General features: G+C 39.6%; 1 protein-coding gene across 5 annotated transcripts in view; it reads right to left on the bottom strand.

The window, feature by feature from the left end:
• The window catches only part of afap1l1a (actin filament associated protein 1-like 1a), a 35,655-nt gene that overhangs the window by 4,129 nt on the left and 17,744 nt on the right, over window positions 1-13,782 (bottom strand). Inside the window, exons 2-15 of one of the 5 annotated variants that reach the window (XM_041990886.1) lie at window positions 10,272-10,303; window positions 5,717-5,842; window positions 5,094-5,198; window positions 4,931-5,010; window positions 4,423-4,558; window positions 4,156-4,251; window positions 3,846-4,060; window positions 3,570-3,749; window positions 3,387-3,470; window positions 2,787-2,862; window positions 2,189-2,308; window positions 1,898-2,109; window positions 495-640; window positions 325-397 (exon numbers count right to left, since the gene is read on the bottom strand). In XM_041990886.1, coding sequence (XP_041846820.1) covers window positions 325-397; window positions 495-640; window positions 1,898-2,109; window positions 2,189-2,308; window positions 2,787-2,862; window positions 3,387-3,470; window positions 3,570-3,749; window positions 3,846-4,060; window positions 4,156-4,251; window positions 4,423-4,558; window positions 4,931-5,010; window positions 5,094-5,198; window positions 5,717-5,842; window positions 10,272-10,302 — 1,680 coding nt within the window. In that variant the 5' untranslated portion in view covers window position 10,303. Of the gene's footprint in view, window positions 1-324; window positions 398-494; window positions 641-1,897; window positions 2,110-2,188; window positions 2,309-2,786; window positions 2,863-3,386; window positions 3,471-3,569; window positions 3,750-3,845; window positions 4,061-4,155; window positions 4,252-4,422; window positions 4,559-4,930; window positions 5,028-5,093; window positions 5,199-5,716; window positions 5,843-10,271; window positions 10,452-13,782 lie in introns of those variants that run through there. The other 4 variants (XM_041990885.1, XM_041990884.1, XM_041990887.1 and 1 more) reach the window with 4 other exon arrangements.

The following is a 13,782-nucleotide window of genomic DNA, read 5'->3' as shown; positions in this document are numbered from 1 at the left end:
TGTTGTTTTTGGCTGTAGGTGGTGAAAGGTATGTGTTTAAGTTCATGTCAGAGGGGTTAAGAAGGAGGTTTATGGGCTGTAAAACTGCCATGACCTCTTGCCTTCTTGTCACTAGTCTTAGCATGTTATTTTTTTTTCCTTTCTCCTACTGGCTGGAAAAAAAGTGTGTAACAGAGCACTATCTGTTTATTTGGTTGACATACATGGAGTTTCTCATTCAGACAGCTGCACATACACATAAACTCTAATCTGTTTACATCAAAGTAAAGCATTACACACTAATCTTGGAAAATATGCAAGTGGATGTCAACATGTGCGTCCCACCTGCGTGTCCTCATTAGGGACCTCATCATATGTTCTGGAATCCGTGGAGGTACTGCTGGAGGAGGTAGCCCACCTAAGATCAGAGGGGAAGAAGAAAGTAAGGTCAAAACATCACTGCCTTGTTCTGGCCTTGTCCAAACATCTCCAACCCCGATCCCCATCTCACTAACAGGAAGGAATGTCGTGCAGCGTCACGAATGTTAGCAATAGTGTCCACGTCAACGTAGTCGTAATGCAGAGACTCCGGGTCTGTAGCAGAGCCCATTTCTGCCAAGAGGATCCCGAGCCAACGTCCAAGCTCCTCAGAGCTGCTCGCCTGACAAAACAAAACACATGAATCAGTATTTAAATGTTTTTTTTACTGTCTTCATAATCTTAATATTAACACATAATTAGGGATATTAGTGGAGAAGCTTAAAGAGAGAGAGAGAGAGAGAGAGAGAGAGAGAGAGAGAGAGAGGGAATGTTATGAAGCATCACTGATCTTTCAACTTTGATTTTTGTCTCCACCCACTAAGAAGAGAAACATCTGGCTTATTAGCTCATTATTGCTCCATAGTCAATTTATTAAAGATTTTTAATGACAGCAAATGCCCGCTGCTGGCCAAGATGAGGCAGAAGAAAAGAGATGAGGGTGAGTCAAAATTCAGCATCACATTTCAATAAAGCTCTTTATAGCAGAGTGGTGCTTCGATGGCAGGTGACATTTATCTTCACAAACTGTTCTTTTCATGTAACACTTATTCAATCCATTTCCATTTATTTATTTAATAATAGGGACCAGGCATATTATTAGAAATGTTCAGGTAAATATGCAAGACTGTAGCCAGTAGTTAATTTCCATGTTGGGTCTCAAGGCCGGTAGATAGACTTAAAAACAGTAATATACAATGACATAATACAGTGATAGCAAAACATAATTATATCACATGGTTGCATAATGAAAATGTAATAATTAAAAAATGTGTTTATGCATCTGTAATGTTAATATATAATAACAGTTCCAAGAATAAAAACTAATTATAACAAGCACAAAAACAGGGAAATAACAACCATCTCTGTTATACAGGGTGGGTATATTATTGGTGTTATTTTAACCATTACTTCAGATTATTTTTGAATGATAAATAATTATTGCTCATCCTGATGATTACTAGTTGTTTGTTCCAGGATTATGTGCCACTGAATGACCTAATAATTTCACCTCATTTTTTTTTACAATCTCCTCTCGTTAACACCCTGGTGACTGTGCTCTGTTTTATTTTATTAATATAGATGCTTAACGGTGGGGGTACAAATCCATTCAATACTTTATAAATGAAACTTTTTAAACGTGTCAAAAAAATTTAATAACTGTCAAAAATTAAGGAATTGTTGTATTTGCTTATAATGTCACAGTCGTGGACGTGACAGCTTTTCTATCCATGTTTTTCTTTTTCTTTTTTAAAGAGACCAAAAGGATTGCAGTGTGCTTGCTGTTCTATAGCAGTAGGTTTTGAATCCTCTGATATTCTAAAAAAATATATCTGCATCAGTTTGGCTTTAGAATAAGGAAAAAAAAACAGTATTTTACCTCCAGAGCAGCCACCTCTGTGCTGTTTCGCAGAATACGGAAGGCAAAGGGGTGCTTGGGTCCAAGACCTGGGACTACCTCGCAGCCATTAAGAGGAAGAGAGGGCAGGGACATCCGGGGGTCCCCTCTGTCGTAGTAAAAGTGCAGGGAGCCTCTGCACACACAGCACCACTGCTCACGCCACACCTGACTCACCAGCAAAGACAGGTGGCCTGCAGGGTGAGGAGGGAGAGAAAAATGATGTGTCTGCAAAGTTAAGACACAAAGAATGACAGAGAAGCAGGGTCTCACCTTGTCGGGGGTCGATGTAGGCTGTCCTGGACTCTCCTGGTCGAGGGGGCTTCTTCTTGGAGAAACTGATGATACGTGTGATCTTACGGCCTGCAGCGAAAGCGCCCCGTTTCACCTTTCCTAGGTCGAAAGTAGAGATATACACATCTGTTTTTTGTTTTTACTCCCAAATGTACCTCCTAAACTATAAAGCAGTTTAATACATACAAAATATACCTATAAAATATATGAAGTTAGGGTTGAATTTTTCTCTCTAATCCAGCTGTCTGTGTACTTGTTATGAATCTAACCTCACATATCTGAATAAGAATTTTAATACTTTACATCTCTAGCATTCATTTCATCACTGTTTTCTGGAGAAAACTGCACTGAAACACAACAAAACTACACATACAGTTATAGCGATAGGACATAACTTTGCAGTGCAGAAGGAAGCAGAGATATTTGCTATGCAATATGGTAAAAAATGTAAACAGATGAAAGCAAAGGATCATCAACCTGGTGTGTTATTGGAAGGTCCATTCCAATAAAGATGATTATGAGATGAAAGAAAATGTTGAAGGTTTTTATCTTAAGCTGACATGTGTGTCTGTCTCACCGCTCTCTCTGCTGTTCTCTACTGCTGACACACCAATACTGTCTGAATCGGACGTGTTCCTCTCTGCGGATAACCTCTGTGGACGAAGCACACAATCACAAGTTAAGACTTTCACCTGCACTTCTGTCTGCAAATGAGAGCTGGAAAATTCCACACCTATCTTTCATTATTGAAAAACTCAAAAACTATAATCAAGACAATTCTCACATGAATCTACCTCTTGATTTTCTATTTGTCTCTGCACGTCATTAGACAAAGAGGCATATCATCTCCTTTTTTGCCTTCCAACTCTATCCGGTCTGTGCGCCTGTGTCAGAGGCTTTTTCAGTTTATACTCCAACAAATTAGTAAGCTTTAGAGGACGTGTCTGCTCCCATACTGACTCACTGCTATCCCCCTGTCATTGTTGTCTTAGCACCTAATTACACCACATAGCCAACATAGCTCGTAGCTCAAAGGCAAACAATTGTTTAGTAAAATTGATGGTGACAACACAATTGCTACTTGGTGCAGACTTTTCCTTACCTAAGCTGGAAGATTATATCTTTGAGAATAAAAATGACAGGGAAGCATTGATGTGAACATCCTTCCCAATCTTACCTTGTCAAGTTCATTTTTTCTCAATGTGACAGGAGATGAAGGTTCCTCAGGTCTTACGCTCTGACCGCTCACCTCTCTAACAACCTGTGGAGACATTTCACTCGAGTACAGTGAAGTATTTTTCCAGGGATGAGCACTGGTGGTCTTGTCAGTCTGAATTTTTGTTGAAAAGACAGTACTTACCGTAAGCCATGTGTGAGCCTGCTCCTTGCTTTGCGCGGCCAGCACCAGTGCATCTCCGTTAGGTAGAGTGAACCTTAGCTCATGGTGCTTTCTCTTGCTGTCTTTAGGAACATAGACTACAGTGCATTGGGGCAAAAGAAGGTCCACATAGGGGGAGGTGTCCTTAGAGCTCTTATAACACTGCAGAAAGGAAGGAAAGGAAGGTGTGTGTAAGTTAAAAACAGAAAACATACAGGATCAGATGAAAAGGAAAGATTATGAGGATTATGACACCACCTGTAGTCTGTTCTCCCGTATGACAGTGAGTTGTTTGGCCCACTGGCCGAAGCGCTTCTTACGCAGCAGGAAGGCACAAATGCGACAGTCCCTGGCGGGAGGCATGGAGCTCTCATCCGAGGGCCACTGATGAGTGAGTCGGACACCAGTGTTCCTCTCTTCGTCATCTTCCTCGTAGGACTCGTAGGAACTGCTCAAGGCATCGGAGTCGTTGTCTAAGTGAACAATGACAGAGACGACTTTTTATTTGATCTTAAAAAAGGAAATACTCATTGTAAACTATGGGACATTTGTTGTGTTCTCGGCTCACAAGAGTTTTTGCGGTGAGAATTTATGCAGGTTGTTGGATAGTGGTTTTCAGTGTCTTCATAGCCATCTTCTATTGAGTTGGGAGGACTGGGTCGGACTGGAAACGGGGAAAAAAAAAAAATCTGGATTTTAGAACAAGTTATACTTTGCAGTAACACTTAACCTTAGAAGAAAATGCTACATGACTCTTTAGATAATGTAAGTCCTGACTTTTTCAGAAAACTGATGCTTAGGTCAGCAAATTGAGCTGATGTGGGAGCATGCTGACCTCGTGTGATTATGTACTCAGGCATCTTGCCAGGACTAAGAGGTAATGCCTCCTCATAGTACTCCTCAGGAGGAGGCGTTGTGGGCAGAGGGGGAGGGGAGTCATCTGAGTGTGGGGCAGGGGAGTCTGCACAGCTCTGGAAAGAGGAGGCACATAAACATAAACAAACTTTTCTCTGTAGCCAAGTGCTTTCAAAACCAAAGAGCTGCAGCATGTAAAGCTTTACAGTAAATAATCTCCATAAATTAGACACATGGGCGGACCCCTAAAACTTCACTCTTCCAGCGGTGTGTGGAGTGATGAGCATGTGAACTTGGGAAAACCCCACAGAGTGTGCATGAAATACAATCTTTTTGTTTTTCATAGCCTTGTCTCCACAAGGCATTACATGGAGGCGTAATATTCATTTGCAAAGATGGACTTCTGAATGTCGAAGAGAGACATTCACACACATTTAAAGTCAAAATAACTTCAAGTTATGGGAATTTACTGAACTTTTTCCACTTACCTGTTTTAAAGTGTCTTTTTCTGCTTTCTTGTCTTCTGTGAGAACATCTGTAACATCCTTTAGGTCTCCAAGCTCACAGTCTGTAAAACACCAAAACCTGAATTTAAAGCCAAACTCCATTAAGAGTGTGATATCTTCAACATCATGTCCAGTTTATATTCACCATGTTGGAACTCAAACGCACCAAACGTGTCAAAGAGAGACTCCACAAAGCTTGTGCCGTTTCTGTACACCGACGAGTTCATGTAGATGTAGTCTGTTCCCGACACTGGACAGGAGGAAGAAAACAAACATTACCAGGGGCTTTGCATCAAAATATTTGAATATATAATGATTATCACGTGAAAAATAAAGAAAATATGAACACTGTTATCCATCCCCATTTCTTGACTGCAGAGAAGCAAGCCTAGGATATCATTTACCAGTTTTTCTATATCCTCTATGAAAAACAGTATACTTAAAGAAGTTCTGGTCGATCTACAAAACTCAGTTACAAAAAAAAAACAGCAGAAATTTACCAAAAATCAACTAAACATTGTTGTAACATCTGCAAATCATTTCATCCTCCATTTTTTATTTCCATATTGCCCATGTTATTGAGGGCACAACTTGGATACCCTGTAGAATTCTTAAACTTTGGTACATTTTGCCTTTTATAAAAAGTTAACTTTTTTGTGGGTCTGATATTAAAGTAAGCTAGCGCATAAATGAAATGCCAAGTTGTATTGTTTGAATATTCTTCAGATTTATGTGCTCGTCTAATATTCTTTTTCCTGACCCTCTGACCTGATGGCTGGATCTGTTGCAGGAGGTTCCGCACTGAGGTCTTCTTTTCTTGAGTGGAAGAGCTGAGGTTCTCCTGGTCAAGCATCCTCAGCAGCAACCCCAGTTCACTCACCAGCACCTCCATGGCTAAATGGGAGGAAGAGACACAAAGGTCACAAAGGCATGGCTTCAGTTTATAAGCAGAAAGGGCAAAGTTCAGACTGGCAAGTCTAAACAAACCCCAGGTGTATGTCCACAAGGCTTTTTGTGCTTTACTTTGTTTGTGTCAGTCTTTCATTTTTATCACTGACGTTCTGCCTTCTCATCATAGCGTCTCCCTCTTCAGTAAAACCAGACTAAACAGCGACAAAAGGCTCCGGTGACAAGAAACATGTTTGCTAATTGCTAATTATCCCAGAGAGAGAGAATCTCAGACTACCAAAAATAACAAGCCTATGCACAGAACTTACTGAATAAAGAGCGCAGGAAAGCAGCTCTAAAATGCTGCTGGCTCACAGCCAGATTGGCACTAACACAAACTTCAATCAACTGTCACTTGCAATCATAAGAGAGTAAATTAACTGTGCTGCCAAGGCTGCAAAGCCCTTGGCAGAAACATGAGATCCTGCCCAGTGACTTTCTGCAGATATAGCTAATGGGACGGAATAATATGGGATGCTGACAAGAATAACTGAAGGCCCACTTTACAGCCAGCAAGCAAATATTCATTCACAGGGACCTGACCTGTATCTAACAGTTCAGAGATTTGAGTCATGGAGTCATAAAAAACACAAGTAGGCTCTGATGGTATTTCACAGGGTTCTGCAAGTTCTGTGAGCATGAAGACTCAGATTAAAGAAATATATGATTCACATCATGTGTTGACCTGAGAGGTGGGACCGGTCCACTCCCTGTTTTCAGAGCAAAACTTAAATAAACCTCCTCAAACCCCCAGCTGCTGGACAGTGTGAGAAAAACTTCACAACCTGCTGCAGATGTGAGTGCTCAAATTCCTCCTTTACCTCACTTCCAACAAGGGTTGGGCAATAATTCGATTTTAGTGATTAATTTGAAGATTTCGCTTTATGAAAATCAAGATTTCTTCACACTTATAATATACACCACAAATGCTGTCCTTGGGATTCTGTAGTTAACAGCAGACATCCAACCCAGACAACCCTAACCCTCCACCTGTATCACACGGAGACACACATAAAACTAAGCTAAACACAGCAGCTAGCAAGGAAGAGCTCGTTCTAAAAAAGGTACTGTGCTATCTGTTATCTGGAACAACTTCACACTTAGAACAAGTAACAATATGTTGTTAAATCAGTTTAAAGGCTGTTTCTACCAAAGATGGAAGAACAACTTGTTTAGTTCAACAGTTCAAACAGCCATACTGCCGAGTGGAAGAGAAATGACAGCGAACAAGTGAGTCGACACTTAAAGCCAGATCCCATCGCTGGCACCAGAAAATGACATGCACAATCCAAATTACTGTTAAGTCCTCAACTATTTGCGCTAAAAACACAGTTCCAATAGACTTTGGAAGCTCAGAAGCTCAGCTCTCCAATGATATATGTAATATGTGTATTACGGTACTCGCGGGGTTGCCTGTGTCGGGGGTGAAACTAGCAGAGCCCAAAAAGCAGCAGTTTAGAGTGAGAATGGCACTTTTTTTCAAACACTTTCTGTGTAAACTACATTTTACTGTTGTAAATAATATTATTAGTATTGTTTCTGAGAGTTTTTGGATTTTATTTTTTGTTGTACACTTGACCGCAGCGAGAAACGCTGCTTGCTACAAGATACAGAGAAGAGCAAAAGCCCACAAACTCTCTTGAAGAAACAACTAACATCATATCTACATGATGTCCAAGAGGAAGCAGTCAGGTGCATATCACTAAGGATATAATGTCTTTTTTACAGTAGAAAAGCTCAGCTTTACTCATGTTATTCACATTTTTGGGGCGTTTTTTAATTATTTTAATACAACTGACACATTTACATGAAAGACATTGAGTTTAATGTACGTTTTAATAAGTTTAAGATGTCATAAAAAAGGGAAAAAAAATCTATTAAATCTGAAATCAAATTGGGTGTCCCACCAAGCATCCACTCTAGACCTCTCTCTTTGTTTTCCGGCAACCACCGCATCCTAATGCTCATTTCCGCCACTCTTTAAGTCTAAAATCTTCTTTGTGACCTGAGTCACTGCTGCCACACTTGTCTACAACACCCTCCCCAACTTCCCACCTCCCTCCATCTCTTTCCCTCACTCCCCACCTCTGTCACTACATTTTCACAGTCCAGTCGAATTAAAACCGCTGAACCGTGCGTCTTGCCGGGGTCAGCTGCAGGACAGAGCCAGCTGAGCCAGAAAAGTCTTTGTTCACTGGGCGGTCACACGGCAACAAGACCTGTTACACTAAACACACAAATGAATACCAGACATGGAAAAAAAACAAAAAAACAAATGCACACAGGAAGGCTTATGATGTGTATTTAGTGAGACGTATCAATAGTTAACTTTGGTTTATGACTCTAGAAAAGGGCTTCAAGCCACCACTCAGGCAGAATACTGGACACTTGGATGCTTTACTGCAGCATGGTGAAATTGTATCCTATATAATGTATCACCACTGATAAGTAGACAATCTCCCTAACCTGGATGACAAATCAATTGTTTGGCACTGAGACATGCTCTTTATTTCAGTTATCCCACTCCTTTAAGACTGACATACTTTCCTGAGGTGGGTCTTCCTTTGGGCTGTGCAATGCCCTGCCAAGACTACAGTCAAACGCAACAGCTACAGCAGGCGTGTGTTTGCCTGTGTCTATTTAAACAGACTGTTTTCTACACTTTGAATGGTTTCCTTCCATTGTCATGATAGCATGCTAACAATGAGACGTGGGCATGAAGAATTAATTCATGCAGGAACCTGGAATGTTTCCTCATTAAAATCCTATTCACCCAGGGGAAATAAGGAAGTGGAGTTCATGGAGGGAGAGGAAGCTCATGAAAGTGGGATATCTTGGCCTGGTGGATGGTGTCTCTCTGTCAGAGGCTCCAGCTGTTTAGATTCTGGCTTTAGCGTAGCACTGGGCTTCCCCTAACCAAATGTAAGACAAAACCTTTTCCACAACATGACTCATTCACTGCAGAGATATTGAAATGTACACCAGTCAGCACTAAATCAAATATAACACAGAAACCAAAGCGGCACTTTTAAGGATGCTGGCATGACACTGGACGTCACACTCATAAAACTTTTTCACTATTTCATTTGGCTTTCAAAAGCAGATTATCCAATTGGATGATTACACAGCTTTTACACTTGTGCCAAAATGAGCAAAGAGGAACTGCTTTGCAATTTTTGGCAAACAGGCCACCCTTAAAACACTGGTCACACCTTTAGAACACCACACTTCTTACATGGGTTCCCACAAATCTAAAGCTTGACCCCTTAAACCTACGCTGCAATGGTTTATGGGTGTATTTGAGAAGCCTGCCTTTGATGCCTTATAAAGCCAGATATAACTAATTCTTGAACCTATCACCTAATGCTAACTGCACAAACACTTCCGGACCATCTCCACGCTAAATAAAGCAGGTTGGATGTGTCCAAATTGATCAAACTTTGCAGCTACATGGTGCTTTGATTTCTTGGGGGGAAAAAAAAAAAACACTGAAAAGTAGTAATAAAAAAACAGGAATGTGTAAGGTTATTCAAATCCTTTAGCACACTCAAACATTTATTCCTTCACACTTGCTTGACAACCGTCATTAAACATCGGCCACATTCCTCACCTTGTTGATAGTGCAAGACTCTGCAAAGTGTGCTTGTGTGTGTATGCGTTCACTTTTGTGAAGCAGTGAGAATTGTTTGTTTGACACTGCAGAGTCAGGTCTTTGTAAGGAGCTTCCATTTGCAACTTCTTTGCACTAACTGTGCAGGGGATGAAGGGAAAAGGGTGGGGGTGGGGATGGAGTAGGTGCGTGACATTAGTGGGTTGAGCACCTGTGCTAACATGTCCAACAAACCCTGATCTGAAGAATAAAGTGACCTGCGAATGTTTTGTTTTGTTTTTTTACTTAGTCTTCGTCTTCACACTAAAATCTTTCCTCACGCTGGGTTAACCTTCCTTGCAATGCAATGCACACACAAATAACTTCTCAATGTGTCGAAAGAGACAAATTTCAGTGATTCACCAGCAGCTCTGTTTCACAACAATATTGCTGTCACCCAATCCCGCTAATCATACCAGAATGTGAAAGCCACAAAAAGTCTTTGGAGGATTTAAAACGTAGTGTTTTACGATTGACAGCGGCAGGCAAATGGTTTGCTTTCTTTATAAAACATTTCAGCAAGATGGCATGATGCTTAAGCCGTGAAGTAAACATGACCTGATTTCCTACTCTGATAAAAGCAGAGAAACTTCTTAGGATGTTGCCCTCTTTACATCCCCACAGTCTGAATGTTTTCCCTTCCCACTAAAATCCTGGCACCTACCTCAGCCGTAGATACCAGCTGTTAAATACAGGTTAAAAAGACTGTTTTTTTGCAAAACTTACCCTCAACAGTAGTAGATGAGAGTCCCACCATTCTGAAAGGTAAAAGAGGAGGGAGACCACTTCATTTATACACAAAATAGATTCTGTAGGAAATCTATTCCACACTCAGAGCCTCCCTGCATGCTCCGTCCTGTGAAGCCTTTGTATTAGAGTTTAACTAGAGTCTGCTGAATACACACTCCCTTTCCCTCTCCCTTCCTCCATCTGTTCTCTTATCTCCCTCCACCTCCACCTCTAACACTTTGTCTCTCCTCCTCCCCCCTCCCTTTTTGGGGGTAGGGTATAGGGAGATGGTGGTGCTCTGTGTGTGTGTTGGATCCCCTTCCACTGTAATCCTAGGGATTGTATAGCACCTGGGAAAGCCTTGCTGTGTAAACACACAAGCAGACTAATGGCTAACCAGCATTCTTTATTCTTTCACATTCTTTCTGAGTTAACATTATTAACCTTTAACTGGCTGCACACATCCACATGATGCCAATGAACCCTGTAACAGCAGATCACTCTCACTCTGCAGTAGAGCAACTTCAACGCTGTTAAGCAGGTGGCACAAGTCAAAATATTCATGTTTTCTAATTTTTTTTTTAAATTATGAAATAGAAAAAGAAAATTCACATTCTTTTTTTTGCAGTGGAGGCAAGTTGAGACTTTTAGGAGTTACACGTGGATGACTCGTTGCCTTGAGGCAAACACGACGCAACTTGTTGCCCTCAAACAGACAAGCACTAACGCTGGACCAACAACTCCCAAGCACACGCAGTCTTCTACACAACTATACACACGACAATGTAGGGAAAGAGACATAATATAGTGTTTCTTTTTAAAAAAGCCTTTCAATTTCAGCTGACATAAGATCATCTGTTTTCATTCTGGCGTAATCCTTCAAGACCCCTTTAAAAAAAAAAATAAATAAAAAAAAAAAAATATATATATATATATATATATATATATATATATATATATATATATATATATATATATATATATATATATATTTATATATATATATATAATTAAACACACTTGAGTTAGAGGAATAAATTTGGGATCATACGTTTTCTTACTAAGAGGGTCAGGCAGAGGTGGAGCATCGTCAGGTTAGCTGAGCAGACTGTAAGCAAGGGTCCTGCTTGGTTATACAGAAGTACTAAACCTCACAATTTAAGTTCATATATTTTTAAAGTATAAAAATAGTATTGTTAAGTATTGTTAAGTATAAATACAATGTGTAAATAAAACAGTTTGGCACATTAACCTGCCAAAAACGTCTGCATAAGTTTTACTGGCAAAAATAAATAACTGAAAATAATGATAAAATAAATAAATCTTTGCAATAGCATATAAACAAACTTCTCAAGACAGGCTGCAAAAGTTAAATAATGTTTTTATTTAGTCAGATCATTCATCTTATTTTCATGAGATTAGTTACTTTTATATTTTGATTACCTAATTATTTGAAAGAAGACGACAAAGTTTTTAAATGTTACATGCTGGCCGGACAGAGACATACAATACTGTCTGGACAAAACCCTCATTCATTCATTTGGCAAAAGTGTGATTTGCATCAACGAGAATCAAAAATAACAAATAGTTGATGAAAAATACAAGATTAAATGAGAACTTTTGGTCAATAAGATGCTGAAGCTATAATCCAAACTGTGATTAGGGCTGCAACTAATGACTATTCTGATGGTCGATTAGTCACCGACTATTAAAACGACTAGTCGACCAATCGGATTATCGGATGTATCTCATGATTATTATAAATGGATCTTATTTCACTTTCAGCTTTGAAATTCTGCATAAGGTTGTTAAGTCCGACGTGCCTCCTCTTTAAATGTTCGAGGATTGCAGACGTACTTCTGTGGTACACAAGGTCCGCTTTAAAAATCTCACATGTATTTAATTTATTTTGTAAGTTTAACGTGAAGTTATCCCAGACTTTTAACATTCTCTGATGCTGTTTTCCTCCCTCCATCATATTTTTCCCCTGGCGGACTTTATTGCGCACATGCAACTCTCAGCAGAGATACAAAAAAAAAAAAAAAAAAAAAGAAGACGATGTCTCACTCTGTATTTTTCCCCCTCTTTGCGCATGTGCATTGTGCAACTCTCAGCAGAGATAGGATTAGAAGACGATGTCTCACTCTGTAGTTTTATTTTTTTGTTGTTGTTGTTTTTGTTTGCCGACAATAGTCGACGGCTAAATTCGTTGTCGACTATTTTTATTGTCAACTATTGTCAACAACGCTGACTAATCGTTGCAGCCCTAACTGTGATGCTGACAGGATTTTTTGAAAGACTTGTAAAGAAAGCTGCAGTACTACCACTATAAAAGGATGACAAAGTTGAAGGCAAATGAGAACTACTGTGGAGGATTTATAAATGTTTTCTAATTGAAAGCATATTCTTGTTCTTAACTCAAGCTAAACCTTGACTGAACACTCAAATCTAGATTTACAAATAGGGTAAAAAAGATCTTACAGTTTCGGAGACTATGTGGGCAAAACATGCTTAGAGCCAGGGTCAGAAATAAACACTCGCCAGGCGCCAAATGTGAGTAAATTTTTCGGTTGGCGAGTAAATCTCAGAGGACTATCCGTCAAATGGCGAGTAAATGTTTGTACCAAATTAGTCATGTTTTTCAGTTTTCCTTTCGGTGGATTTCTTCTTCATGTTCGTCTGCTGTCTGCATGTATGAACGATGTGCACAAACACGCACTGACGCAAACACTTGCACACGATGTACTGTTTCAGTTCTGTTTACCGTTTAGCTCAGGCTAATTAAGTAGGGTAAATATGTGGAGATTTTTAGCAGAAGCCAGCCAGCTTTCCAAAAGAAAGCACGGTGAACTGGAGGATAAATTACAGCCCCAACCATAAAGTTCAGTGAAAAGTGATGGTTTGGATATAGCGGCGCAATGATACACATTATTGTATTGATCAGTTAATAAGTTCATTATTATAATTATTATTATAAATTAGCTTTTATAATTATTGATAAGCTATTTATATTCTATATTACTGATTTGTCATGAATCAGATCAATAAGCTTTAAATTTATTTATTTTCCGTTTTTGTTCAGTTTATTTTTTTAAACAATAAAATAAAAAGCAAATATCAAGGAGTATGATCCCACCAAGGCTATAATGCTGTGGCACAAGGACTGTTAGGAGCAGGAGGCCAGACTTCCTGGACTGTGTAAGAGCACCAAGAGTAAAGAGGGACGAGTCTGATCATGTTTTAGTGAATGAATTTAGACATTAACACTTTATCAAATAAAACCACTTTTCTTGTTGCCTTTTTTTAATGTTGCTGTGACTTCCACTTGCACACAGAGTATAATAGAAAATAACGTGCATAGAGGTATGTGTGTGTAAAATCATTTAATAATTTGGCCAGTAAAAAATATGTTTGACCGGTGGATCTTTTTTCATCTACCGACCAACTTGGCCAGTGAGTCAAAAAGTTAATTTCGGACACTGCTTAGAGCTGTGGACCAATGTAGCAA

The sequence above is a fragment of the Melanotaenia boesemani genome, chromosome 7, assembly GCF_017639745.1.
Source record: "Melanotaenia boesemani isolate fMelBoe1 chromosome 7, fMelBoe1.pri, whole genome shotgun sequence".
Classification (NCBI taxonomy): Eukaryota; Metazoa; Chordata; class Actinopteri; order Atheriniformes; family Melanotaeniidae; genus Melanotaenia; species Melanotaenia boesemani.
This window is presented reverse-complemented; position numbering and strand designations above follow the sequence as displayed.